At 32.8% G+C, this 13,349-nt stretch overlaps 1 protein-coding gene across 1 annotated transcript; it reads right to left on the bottom strand.

The window, feature by feature from the left end:
- Window positions 1-1,098: 1,098 nt before the first annotated feature.
- LOC119582956 (transcription factor E2F2-like) lies at window positions 1,099-12,391 on the bottom strand. Its single transcript, XM_037931470.1, has 15 exons — window positions 12,355-12,391; window positions 8,832-9,041; window positions 7,803-7,872; window positions 7,583-7,691; window positions 7,296-7,354; window positions 6,913-6,977; window positions 6,684-6,768; window positions 6,252-6,399; window positions 6,062-6,187; window positions 5,398-5,504; window positions 4,786-4,877; window positions 4,251-4,405; window positions 3,883-4,116; window positions 3,409-3,601; window positions 1,099-1,983 (listed from the first exon to the last, which is right to left on the bottom strand). The coding sequence occupies exons 1-15, from the start codon at window positions 12,389-12,391 to the stop codon at window positions 1,835-1,837; spliced, it is 1,839 nt and encodes a 612-aa protein (XP_037787398.1). The 3' UTR covers window positions 1,099-1,834.
- Between the last annotated feature and the right edge of the window lie 958 nt (window positions 12,392-13,349).

Here is a 13,349-nt window from a genome sequence, read left to right as displayed (position 1 = left end):
TAAGCATGCCTACCTTGACAGTATTTCTATCATGTCAATGCGATTTTAGCAAGTGATTTTTTCCCCCCACTTTAAACTAACACACAAAACAATTGGTAACACGATCTTTAAGTATTAAAGAAGCAAAAATTTTTTCTGAAAATTTAAAAAAGCAAAAACAAACAAAAAAAAAGAAAAAAAATAAAAAATAATAATAATAATAATAATAATAAAAAAAAATTATTATCTATAAATATACAAAGGACAAATCCAAGTTTGAGATTGAGACCAGTTAGCAATAAACTTTTACAATTGAAATTAAAAAAATAAAATTTACTGGCACTGCCATATTGGAGCGTTGAAATTCAGGTCCACTGGGTCTGGCACAAATCTGAGTGAGCTCTGCATCTAAGTGACTTTGATGTCACTGTATCAGCATGGCAGTGAAATTGGGAGCAAAATCATGTACAATAACACATGCAAAAGAAGAAAACAAAAAGAGAGGGTCAGGTGGAAGAAAAAGAAGCTTTACAAGCCTTAGCAGAAAAGCAAAATGTTCAATACAATGCCTTTGGGACTGGACAATTTAATCCCATGTCTTTGAAGTTGTTACACAACTAGTGTGGATGAAATTACAAAATCCTAGTTTTCCTTGGCTGCTCCTCCACACATCCCAGGCACTGTAAATTCTAACACTTGAACAAAATTCTTTGCCATACCCAATTATACAAAAAATCTCCATCTGCTACTGTAAATATTCAATTATCTTTAATGGCAGAATAGAATGACTGTTTTTACCAGTGAAGACATAGTAGAAATACCATACAAGTAATAGAATTAAAATATTGATTAAGGCATCTTGACTGGAGATAATGTGTCAGCTTTTGTGATTTGTGGACGAACTATTTAAAGCAAGTGAAAATTTACTGTCATGCCGGACACCCATTTCTTGGCACAAAAAAAAAATTTTCGAGTAAAGCAAAAATAATTTTCCTTTGTATCAAAGATAATGGGAAAGGATGAGGGGAGCACTCAGCACAAGCACAAAAATTTTGGGGGGGGTTTTACCCAGATATCCCCAGACAAATGCATAGGAAAATGACTACAATCATATTAAAAAATATCAATAGTACAGCAGTTTGGGAAGTGTTCTCTATACAAGGAATGCAAAATGAACTGCATGATTAAACAGTATGCTCTCAGCATTCATAGAAATGAAAGCAATAACTAGATTGCCACCGAAGGCAGAATCACGGTGTGGAACTGGATTGGACCACTCAAAAACTGTGCCATTTCTAGGGTCTGTTATCACCTCCTCATTCATTTCAAAACTTCTACAAAGAAAAAAAATAAAATAAATAAATAATAAAAATTGTCTTTAAACAAGAATGGAGAGGGGATGGCTACATCAAAAGCTAGATGCTGTATCAAGTTAAACTGTCAGAAATGTCACCACAGATAAGTCCCTTCGATGACATTTCCTTTATATAAATATTCTGCACTGATAACAAATCCATGTTTAATTTATCAAATTTATAAAATAATTTCATTCCGGGAATTTTCTTTCTAAAGAATTAAAACCCCCATAGGACGGGAAAGGGAAAAATAGAGGGATTCTAAGCAAGACAAAAACCAAGCTTTGGTCTATAAAATACATGAAGAGGAAATTATGGTTCAAATCACTCTCGTCATGGAGGTGCAAGTCTGTAGGAATTATTGTGATAAGAAAAAATATATATATTAAAAATAACAATAATTAGAATAATAATGCTAATGCAGATTATATCTAACTGATTTTGCATGAAAAGATCTCAAAAGCCTTTACAAAACACTCCCTGAACTAAACCCCGCGCGGTCAGAAATTAAAATCAAAGAGATCACTTAGGCCCTCCGTGTGATCAAGAGAAAAGGTGTAGTCTGTATCTGAAATAGGTGGCTCTAGGGCAAGGAATGGTGGTGGTGAAGACCCAGAAGAGTAGCCAAGCATTAAATCTTCAGATCCACCTGAAAGGGAAAAGACAGTACAAAATTAGTGTTTGAGATTAGCATACTAAAGAAGAATACATAAAGCAGTTTATTTCTTAATCACTTAAAAATCATATTTCAAGTCCATGCATCTCTGAGCTAACACGGACTCCTACTAGTACAGGGAGGGAGGGAGGGGAGCATGGGAGAGAAAGAAAAAGAAAGAAAAAAATATATATATTGGTTATATATATAATATATTATAAAATATATATTTTAATATATATATATATATATATATATATACATATATATAAAACCATATACACATACACATATGTATATGTATATCTAGACATAGAAACACACACACACAAAAAAAAACAGCATTTCCTTCCAGTCTGTCCAGCTGCCATACATTTCCCTCCTATCACTCATGAACTTTTGATCTCTCCCACACTTTCTCCTGTCCTGGCCCACTTATTCTCCTTTACCAATAGCAAATACTGTCTTAGTATTTGCCTTCCCTACAACGCACCTGCAAAAACTGTTTTTTCCCATTTCATTACCATTTCTCTTTTTTTATGCATCTAATCCACATATTTAACCAGTACAGAACCACCCCCTCTTCTCAGAAAAGTAGGATTTAATTCCTCACCTTTCCTCAACATAATAATTGCACAAACTTAACCCACATCATTTAAGCAATTGCAATTGCATTCATAGCCAAATTCAAACCCTTCATGCACTTGTGTTCTGGCGTCGAGAGAAGGGTTCCAGACCATGCTGAATCCACTGGTGCTATGGTAACTTGACCAGACACAGGACCAGGAGATCCAACACAACCTACAACCCTGTGTCATTACTCCAGCTCCATATACTTCACAAGATGAAATAACACTACAATTCCTTGGTCAAGCACTGATGTAAAGGACTTATGAATGAGAAACATTCTAGCACTAACTGTTCTTGTAATTTATTATTCTTCCAGAAAGTGTCATTTTTTCATCTTCAATTCTCTTACCAAAATTTATAATACCACACCTGCAAGATCATGTGTATTTTTTTACACTTAATTTTAACCTGGAATGAAAATGACATTTGATAACATTCACACTAAAAATCTTTCTTTAGGAACTCTCCAATGAAAGAAGCTGTAGAGATTCCCCTATTTCTTTACTTTCTTATGAAGAGAATTGAACTTTTTACCTGTTTCCTGGCATCTGTAGATATTCTGTTGCATTAAACATAGAGCCTGGAGGTAACTAACACTGTGATACGGTTTTAATGTGCCTCTGTGGGCATACCACAGTGGAAGTTCCTGCAGCCACCATGTAATTTCATCTTGTACAAATATCCATTATGCACCAAAGGACTTTCTTTCTGTGACCTAAGGTACTTTCTTTACTGAAAATATTCTTAATTACAATTCAAAACTATTTTCTGTACCAAGAAATTCATTACCTTCACTCTGGTCTTCCATCTGAAGCTGAAGCTTACCACCAACAGGTCCCAAATCATCAGAACCCAATATAAGGGCACTACGGATACTGTCATCATCTAAATCTAAGCTTGGTGAGGGTCCTAGAGGATCATCACCTTCATCTGGGTCTGGTAGCTCAGTCTTTATGTTAACCAGGCTAGGGGATAAAGGCTCCTGGAAAGAAAATACAAATTTCAATACTTGAATGTATATCCTCGGAAAGAATACATTTTCTAAAAAAAAATTACAACAGGAAATCTGCTTAAAATGCATTATTAATAAATGATATTAATAAATAACTTTTTTTCATAGTCATCTATTGTCCTCTAATATTTTTTCCATTATCTATGAAACATAGATGAATTTTAATCCACTGGTCATGGATGACAAGATTTTACAATAAGGAATCAATCTGGATACTGACCCACTACTTAAAATGATAAAGTACTGCTTACCTTCTTTGGTGTGGTGAGCTCAGGTTTTTGGGTTTGTAGCAAAGCCTTACTAGCTCTAGTCCGTGTGGGTCTTAGCTTTGCCCTTGAAGTGGCTGGCAATGGGGTCCTGAGTGGGCTTGTCTTTAGTGGACTTTGTTTGATTGGACTCTGTTTTATAGGGCTTTCCCCAATGCTGGATTCCGATAAGAATACCTCAATTGGACCATTTTCACTCTTCAAGTGAATCTTATAACCCTGAAAAATTACAACCACCATAACATACCAAAGTCATTTATATCACACAATTCACCTTCTCAAATGTAAACATTAAACAGTATTTGGAATAAAGTTTATGACAATATTCATTAAGCAACTTTGCAAAAATTTACCTGCTCTTTGACCTCTTGTGGGACCTGTAGTTGTGTTCCAGGTGGCGCTTTCACAGCAAACACAGTTTTGTCTTTATAATATCGGATGGTGTGAAGATCATGGTATGTAATGTAGGCATATCTTTTGTCCTGACTCATCTGCAGGAGGTCTCTCTCTGTTGAAAGAAAATTTTAACATGTACTCTGAGTGCAGCCATGAAAAATTGAAATCTTTGAAAAACTTGCAACATCTATAAATTCATAACTGAAAGAACAAATACCTTTAAAACTGTAAGAACATACAGCAAAATAAATTGCTTCAACCAAACTAACAACCTTAAAAATTCTCAAATTTATGTAAAACTGTAGAAACTTTAGCACATCATTTCCCCCCAGACGGAAAAATGAAGTGTGCTGCAGTCCCAATTAATATTCCAGGCATGCGGCACATACTTGGTACCAATCAAGTATGTAATTATTAGCCTGGGCATATGGTAATGGAAATTCTATACTAAGAAAAGAAATCAGGTATATACAGCAATTATATTTAACAAACCTGCTTGTTCTATTAATCTGTCAAGTTCATTTTCTTTGGAAGCAAGATGTTCAACATCACCCTCTAAATTTTGACTGCTCATCCGTGAAGCTCTGAAAATACAGGAAAATATTAGTACATAATTTTATTTTTTTGCATCTCTATAGGTAGTGCTTTGTTTTCTTGGTATATTTATAAAAACAGGTTTCCTTGTACTCCATGACAATAAGAAGTCTATTAGTTCCATCCAAGACTTTTACAGATATAGACTTTCTGACTGCATCATTCTACAGGAGACATTACCTAATGAAATACAGGAGCCCATTTTCTACTTTAACAAGGATGAGCAGCAGCAAGAAATTAAATGAAGGAGGTGGAGGAAATATGGAGGAAACAGCAGGACAAAAATTTATTTGTAGGTATTACATACAAACATTATGACCAGACATCTTTACAAAAAACCTATTCTACAAATTGCAAACAGTACACTTCAAGCACAGCTTGTTTTGAGGAAATATCTGTTATTAAATAACTGGCAATCCCATTAAAAAAATCAGAAAAGAGCTGGGAAGTGTAGTTGCTTGTTAATGAATCTGAGGGTTACAACAAAATAGTTTACCATTTTCTACTTACAGCCACTGAACATTATTTTTGGACTTTTTGTTGACTAGACCAATTCCCTCTAAGACGTTTGTGATATCATATATTCTCCTCTTCTGAACAGACAGCTTGTCAGAGGCCTGTAAACAAACAAAACAAGACAATATGATCATACCTTATGCTGAAAGAAAAAGCAGCATATTACAATCCTGGTTATAAATAAATGTTCAATCTGTAACCTTCTTTGCATTATTTTAAGGCAAAGCAAGTGTTACAAATCCAAGTTTAATTTTCCAGACATGCGGCACACATAAGGAAATTTCCACATGTGTAATTTTTAGTCTGGGTGACCAGATGCTAACCTCAGTCACCTATGTCACCACTTACTATTTCATGAACAAAATAAGGAGTGCATTAATAGCACTACTTTTTTGTGTATCTGATCTCTAAACTACAAAAACGATAAAACTTAAATGTTTGTTTATATAATGAAAATAAAAAATAAAGTAAAACAATGATATCCATTGTAACTTGACAAACACAACCTGACATAAAATAACAAAATAGTTTACTTTCTTTTTGAAACTACTTATTAGTAATATCTTTCAGAATAGCAATCTAAATTTTTTGTCATTCTGTATAATTACAAACAGCCTAGTATAATGCTACTTCAAATCTACTAACTCTGAATCCTTACCCTATTGAGATCAACAGTGCCATCAGGTGCCGATTGGAGTAGGTCAACAAAGCGTTTTGTAAGGAGCCCAAGGGAGGTGTCGTATCTTGAGGACTTACCCGGGGATGGTGCCGGAGGGACGGCTAAAATAAACAATCAGTGCATTACATTTAATTGTTAAATTTAAGATGCTTTAGGCATCTCATGATACATTTGGAAACTGCATTGCAGCACCATTAACCCCTTGTTTGCGGGTGGCATCTACCATGATGCCATGGCAGCATAGTGCTGATGCCACGGGTGGCATCTCTACAGATGTGGCCCAAACAGATATAACCGTTTGGCAGACCACATGAGCGCTGAAAAGGCCCGGGCACATTGGGTTAATCCTGACGGTGACTCTACTCCGAGGTGTGTGTCCTTATCAGTTGTTCACTGGATTTGCTCCAGTTTTGTCATTCAGGAGCTACAGCCCCTCAAAAGCTGGATTAAATCTTTGTTTTGGTTTTACTTACTAGAAAACTGAGTATGCTGCAGCCAGGCATGCAAAGAGAAGAGTTAATGTGTTTCCTATGCATCTCTTTTTACACTAGGGTGGCTGACTATGTTCGCACTCCTACGTATGTGCAGGAAAACCTATTACCACTGGGTTAATGTTATTTGCTCAGTGTAAACTATTACTGGTACTGGAAATTTCCTTTTAATTTCCTTAGCCTTATTTTTCACATCTAAAAGCATTTTGATGTTTTAACCCCTTGGATATGGTAACTCCCATTGATGTCTCTGTGGCAAGTTGGAGATTCCTCTTTTCCAACTGCTTCAGTCAAATGGCTGCTGTTTTTGTCTGAGGAGTGTCCTAGGTAACCTCCCACCTAAAGCTAGAGTACTAGCTTGAGTTGCTGGCCCAGGGAGACTAATTGTTACCATAAATTGTCTCCTTCCATAGAGATATTGGGATATCAAAACCCTCTGTATTCACTGTGAACCCTGAGGTCCATTTATGAAGGGGGGGTTAGTCATAGTCAAAGGGATAATATGAGGAAGAACCTGAATACTGCTTCATGACAGATAATCTCATGATCATAATTGCCAAGGAGCAAACAAAGTTCCCATTACTTATTCTGAATGTTTATTCATATGCATGGTTATGCAGTCTTACAAACAAGATCTTTAAATTCTCTCTTCTCTTCTATGCATTACCTATGAACGTGCACTTCACAGACACTGATGGAGAACAACAAAACAAATGACTAACTGGAAGTCTTCCTTATCATCAACATCTTCCAGTGGTACTATCATGACCTGCAGTATATGCTAAACAAGAGGACACAGTGGGGCATGAAGACATACAAACAGTAATGGAGTGGAGACCAGGCACACAACCACTCTAGGATTCCATGGAACATAATCATAAAGAAATTCCTGTCAGCATGAAGGTTGCCTTGATAGAAGCTACTAATCTCTATGGAAAGGGGTACATGTTACATACTGACAACTGTGTGCATCTCCAATCCTCTTTCACTACCTGCAGTTCCATTCTACCAATGATGTCAGTATGGTGTGAACTAACTGAAAACAGATGCTGATGGACCACCAATGCAAAGGGTCATGACTGTGAACTACTAGAGCAAATCTATAACCCATACTTTGTCTGCAGATGGATGTTATCAATGTTCTACACCACTGAGATGGTTTCTCTTATGCCATGGGCATAAGCTGCATGACCAGTATTCTCAGGTATTAGTACAAGAAATTCTTCTACCTTCTGGACACAGCCATTGTCAACATTAACGTGGTGTACAAAGAACTTAGGAGTTCAATGACAGCTAGTTCTGTCAACAGAGGACATGCACAACATCTTATCTAGTTCTGAACACACTTTGAGGCCTTTAGGAGGCAGTCAGGGAGGATAAACCACTAGTGCTGTGTTTACTGGAGATATGACCACTTCATGATTTGTGTGTGTGTGTGTGCATGTGTGTTTCTCATACTGTGAGACAAAGTACAGTGCACTAAAAGGGACACCTAGGACCCAAGTCAGACAAGATTTGCAACCAGTAAAACAAGAGTATGTTTAACATGGTCAAGTTTGTAGGCATTTAAAAGATTAAATATTTATACAATGGAGGGGTACCCCATTTTTGACTACGGGGTTTGGTAGAAATTTATATTAGCAATTTTTGCCAATTTTCACTAACCAGAAAAAAAAAAATTCAAAATACTAAATGCGGGGGTAGTTGGCAACTAAATCCCCAAGTAATTACAACAACTTTACCTTTTGCTTGCACTTTAGCAAAGCATAATACATAACTCTTATACAAGTTTACCAAATAATTTTTGTTACTAATTTCTCTCCTGTAAATATAGATTTTACTTTAAACCTACACACATCTAAAAACTTGTGTATCATGTACAGTATAGTTACAATTAAAATATAAATGAGAAAAGGATATTTATAAGGAGTTGCAAAAAATCAGCATACAAGCAACCCCAAAAAATTTCAAAAAAAAAGTGTATCAAAATACATTTTATCCCTGGATTTTTCCCCCGGAGGTTTGAGGGAGGTAGTGTTGGCTGAGACTGTTCCCTAGCACTTTCCTGGCGTCTCGGGGGGTTTTCTAAAACCCCCCACAACCCCCCCTTCCCTAGTACCAACCGGCGTTTTACACTCTGCAAACATTCATCAGAAGACATTCATGCTTCTACTTCTCAAAATACAAACACTCTATATACCAAATATGACATTTAAAAACAAATCAAAAACAAACAGAATAAGATCCAGGAATCTTACTTGTGTGCGTGGAGGGAGTTACTGTGGGAGTCTCTTTGGAGTTGCTAGGTGTAATGGGGGTTAAGCCATAGCCATGGTCAAGCAGTTGTGTGTAGGTCATCCCATCACAGACACTGAGGACAGTACCCCCAACCAATGACAACCCCCCCGAGGAAGGGGGTCCCAACGCTATCCATGTTTTTAAACCCCCGTAAATTTTAGGAATAAATTCTTAAATATATTAACCCCACCAACCAACACCACCAAAATATAAATATTATAAAATAATATATATAATATAATATATTATATATATATATTTTAAAATATTATGAATATATGTATATAATGTATAATATGTATAATTGTATATATTGAATAATGTATAAATTTATATATTAAGTATAGTATATATAATTAAAATATAATATTTAAAAATAATTTTAATAATAAATTGTGATATATATGATTTTAAAATTTTTATATATATATATATTATATTATATTATATGGTTTATAGTAAAATTGTATAAATGTATATAAAAATATATATATATATATATATAAAAATATTTTAAAAAGTTAATATATGTATTATTTTTTTTAAAATATTAATAATTTATAAAATTAAATTAAATATATAATTTATTATATATATGTATTATTAATATATATTATATATATATAAATTTTTTTTTTAAATTTGTTTTAAAAAAATTAATAATGTATAATATGATATATATTATATATATGATATATAGTTATATATGATAATATGTATATATATGTTATATATGATATATATGTATATTTTGTATATATATGTATATATTTTAATTATGATAAAATTAATATATTAATATATTGTATATAATTTAAATAATTATATAAATATATATTTTAAAAATATATTATAATAATAGTGTAAATATGTATATAAAATTATATATATTATATATAATATATATATATAATATAGGTTATAAAGATAATATGTTATATAGATATATAAATAAATATATTATAATATAATATATATATTATATATTATATATAGTAATTTTAAAAAAAAAATTTTTAATATATTAAAATATATAAAATATAATATATATTTTATTATATGATATATTTTGTATATATATGTATTTTAATGTATATATATGTTATATTTTGATATTATGTATTTTTATAGTAATATATGTATAATATGTTAATATGTTATTATGATATTAGTATATATATGTAATATATGTTTTATATATTTTATTTAAAAATTTTTATGTAATATAGTTAAAATTTAATATATGTTAATTGTTAATATGATAATATGTTATATACTATATATATATATAATAAAATAATATATAAAAATAGATATATTATAATATAAAATTATACATAATATATATACATATATAAAAAATATATTATATATTAATATATATATATATAGAAATTATATACATATATATATATATATATATATATATACATATATATAAGTATATAATATATATATATAAAATTTATAAAAATATACATATATAAATAGATATAATATATATATATAATATAAAAACATATAATAATACATATATACAATATATATAATATATACATATATAATATAATATACATTAAACATAATATATACATATATACATTATATATACATATATATAACATTTTATATATACATATATATTATATATATTATATATATATATAATATATATATATAATATATATAAAATTTTAAACATATAAACAATAATGGTATGCTCATGTTTGAGCACCCGTGGACCTCTCCACCATCCTTTGCCACTAAAACACGATCTTGCGCTTTTCTTTCCATTTGTACCATCGACAGCCTGAAAAAATATCTTTGATGTTGTCGTTCAGTCTTGTCTTCGGTGTGTATGTGTGCACTGTGTGTATATGTATATGGTTCTGAGTGTTGGGTGCTGAAGAAGATAGACAAGAAAAAGGTCAATAGTTTTGAACTATGGTGTTACAGACGGGGTATTTACATATTAACTGGACAGAAAAGAAAACGAATGATGAAGTGCTGAGAAAAAAAAATTTGGCAAAGACAGGCTGTTGGACATCTTGAAAAAAAGGGAAAAACTAAAGTTTATTGGTCAGTGTGATGAGAAGTAAAAGTATTGAGAAAAACTTGTTGACAGGGATGGTGATAGGAAACAGAGGAAGAGGCAAACCGAAGTCTGAGCGACAACATCAAAGATATTTGCGGGCTGACAATGGTACAAGTGGAAAGAAAAGCACAAGATCGAGTTGAGTGGCGAAGGGGATGGTGGAGAGGCCCACGGCTGCTCAAACATAAGCTTTCCCGTTATGATTTTGATGATACATATATAAATAAATACATATACAAAGATTATGTATATAATCATGTATATGTGTGTTATAAAATATATGTATACATTTATAATATATATATATATATATATATATAATATATATAGAATTCTATATATCTATATTTTATATATATATATTTTTATTAAAAATCATGTATTTTATATATAATATAATATAATAAAATATATATAAAATACATATATAATGTATATAATATATTGTATCCCACATACACACACTCTCTCTCCTCTGTCTCTATATGTATGATGTCAATATCATCTCAAAAAGCAGATTTCACAAAAAGGGTATAAGTAACCTTTATCAATATACATTTATACACTTGCATTATTTTAAAGGAGATTAAGAACATGCCAGGTGTGAAAGTTGGAGGGATCAATATTAACAACTTGAGATTCAGATGACACTGTACTAATAGCAGAAACAGAAACAAATCTTCAAAATATATTGAAAAAGGTTGTAACAGGAAGTGAGAAGAAAGGTCTTCAGATTAACATCAAGAAGACGGAGTGTATGGTGATATCAAAGAATATAACACCAAAATGCCCTTTGAATATCAAAGGTGAAGAAATAAAGAATGTTGAGAAATTCACATACTTGGGTAGTTTGATAACATCATATGGAAGAAGTGTAACTGAAATAAAGAAAAGAATTGGTATGGCAAAAGATGAGTGCTGTCTTTAAGAACAAAGTTGAAGGTAAAAACCAAAGTTAGAGTGTTAGAATGTTACGTGTGGTCAGTTTTGCATTATGGGTGTGATGCTTGGACAGTCAATGAAAATATGAAAGAAAGATTAAAATCAATAGAAATGTGGTTCCTCAGAAGAATGCTCAGGATTTCATGGACAGAAAGAGTTACTAATGAAGTTTTAAGAAAAGCAGGAGTTAAAAGAACCTTAATGAATGTTATCAGGAAAAGACAGATGTAATTTTTAGGACACGTAATGAGATGTAAAGGTTTGGGAAAACTTGTGTTAACAGGAAAGTAAAAGGGGAAAAGAAAGCGGGGTAGACACCACCAGCTTGAACAAAGATCTCAAAGGGCAGAAAGGACTTAGAACTGGAAGTTGTCAACAGACAGAAAGGATGGAAAACCATGTCACCACGCCCGAAAGGACAAGGCATTTGAAGAAGAAGCACTTACCTATGTCATAGGTGTACATTGCCCCACAACTGGGCATATTGCACACTCAGTTCCCTCAACTGTAAGTAAAGTATCATATCATAAGGGCGGAAACTTATCTTAGTCTAAAATAGGAAAAAAAGGTAAAATATTTAACAGTTATGAATAGATATTTGAAATTCCTTTTCTGAATCAAGGGTTATACATAAAAAGATTCATTTACATATACATCTGTCAACATTTGCCTGAATTTACCTTTCCAATGTTTAATTAAATTTGGTGAATTTCTTTTCCCTTAATTAAAAAAATTTTATAGTCTTCTTGCAGGGGTGGTTAAGTTGGCTTTTTGTTTAAATTTGTCACTATTGTTTTGGCTTTTGTTGAATGCTGATCTTGGTGTGGCTTGCTTTTGTGTCTGTATGTGTTTTTCATTTTTGTTTGTATTGTTGTTTTGCAATTGTGTTTTCAAAATGTTTTTTTGTTTCTGTCTATTTTGGCTGTTCTTCTGTCTGTGTTTTGTTCTTTGTGTGTTGTGGTTGGTTATTTGTTGTTTTGTGTTGGGGTTTTTTTTGTGGGGTGTTGTGTGGTTGTGTTGTGTGTGTGTGTGTGGTGTGTTGTTGGGGTGGTGTGTGTGTTGTTGTGGTGGTTGTGTGTGTGTTGGTGTGTGGTGTGGTGTGGTGTGGTTGTGTCTGTGGTGTGTGTTGTTGTGTGTGGTGGTGTGTGTGTGTGTGGGGTGTGTGTGTGTGTGTGTGTCTGTGGTGTGTGTGTTTTGGGTGTGTGTGATGTTTGTGTACACGTGAGGGGGTTGTGGGTTTGTTACACTGTGAGGTGTGTACATTGGTGTGTACACTTGTGGTTTGTTGTGGGTGACACTGTGAGGTGTGTGCTGTGTGTGTGTGTGGTGTGTGTGTGTTGTGTGTGTGTGTGTGTCTGTTGTGTGTGTGTGTGTGGTGTTGTGGTGGTGTGTGTGTGGTGTGTGTGTGTGTGTGTGTGTGTGTTGTGTGTTGTCTGTTGTG

This window comes from Penaeus monodon, chromosome 16 (genome assembly GCF_015228065.2).
Source record: "Penaeus monodon isolate SGIC_2016 chromosome 16, NSTDA_Pmon_1, whole genome shotgun sequence".
Lineage (NCBI taxonomy): Eukaryota > Metazoa > Arthropoda > Malacostraca > Decapoda > Penaeidae > Penaeus > Penaeus monodon.
This window is presented reverse-complemented; position numbering and strand designations above follow the sequence as displayed.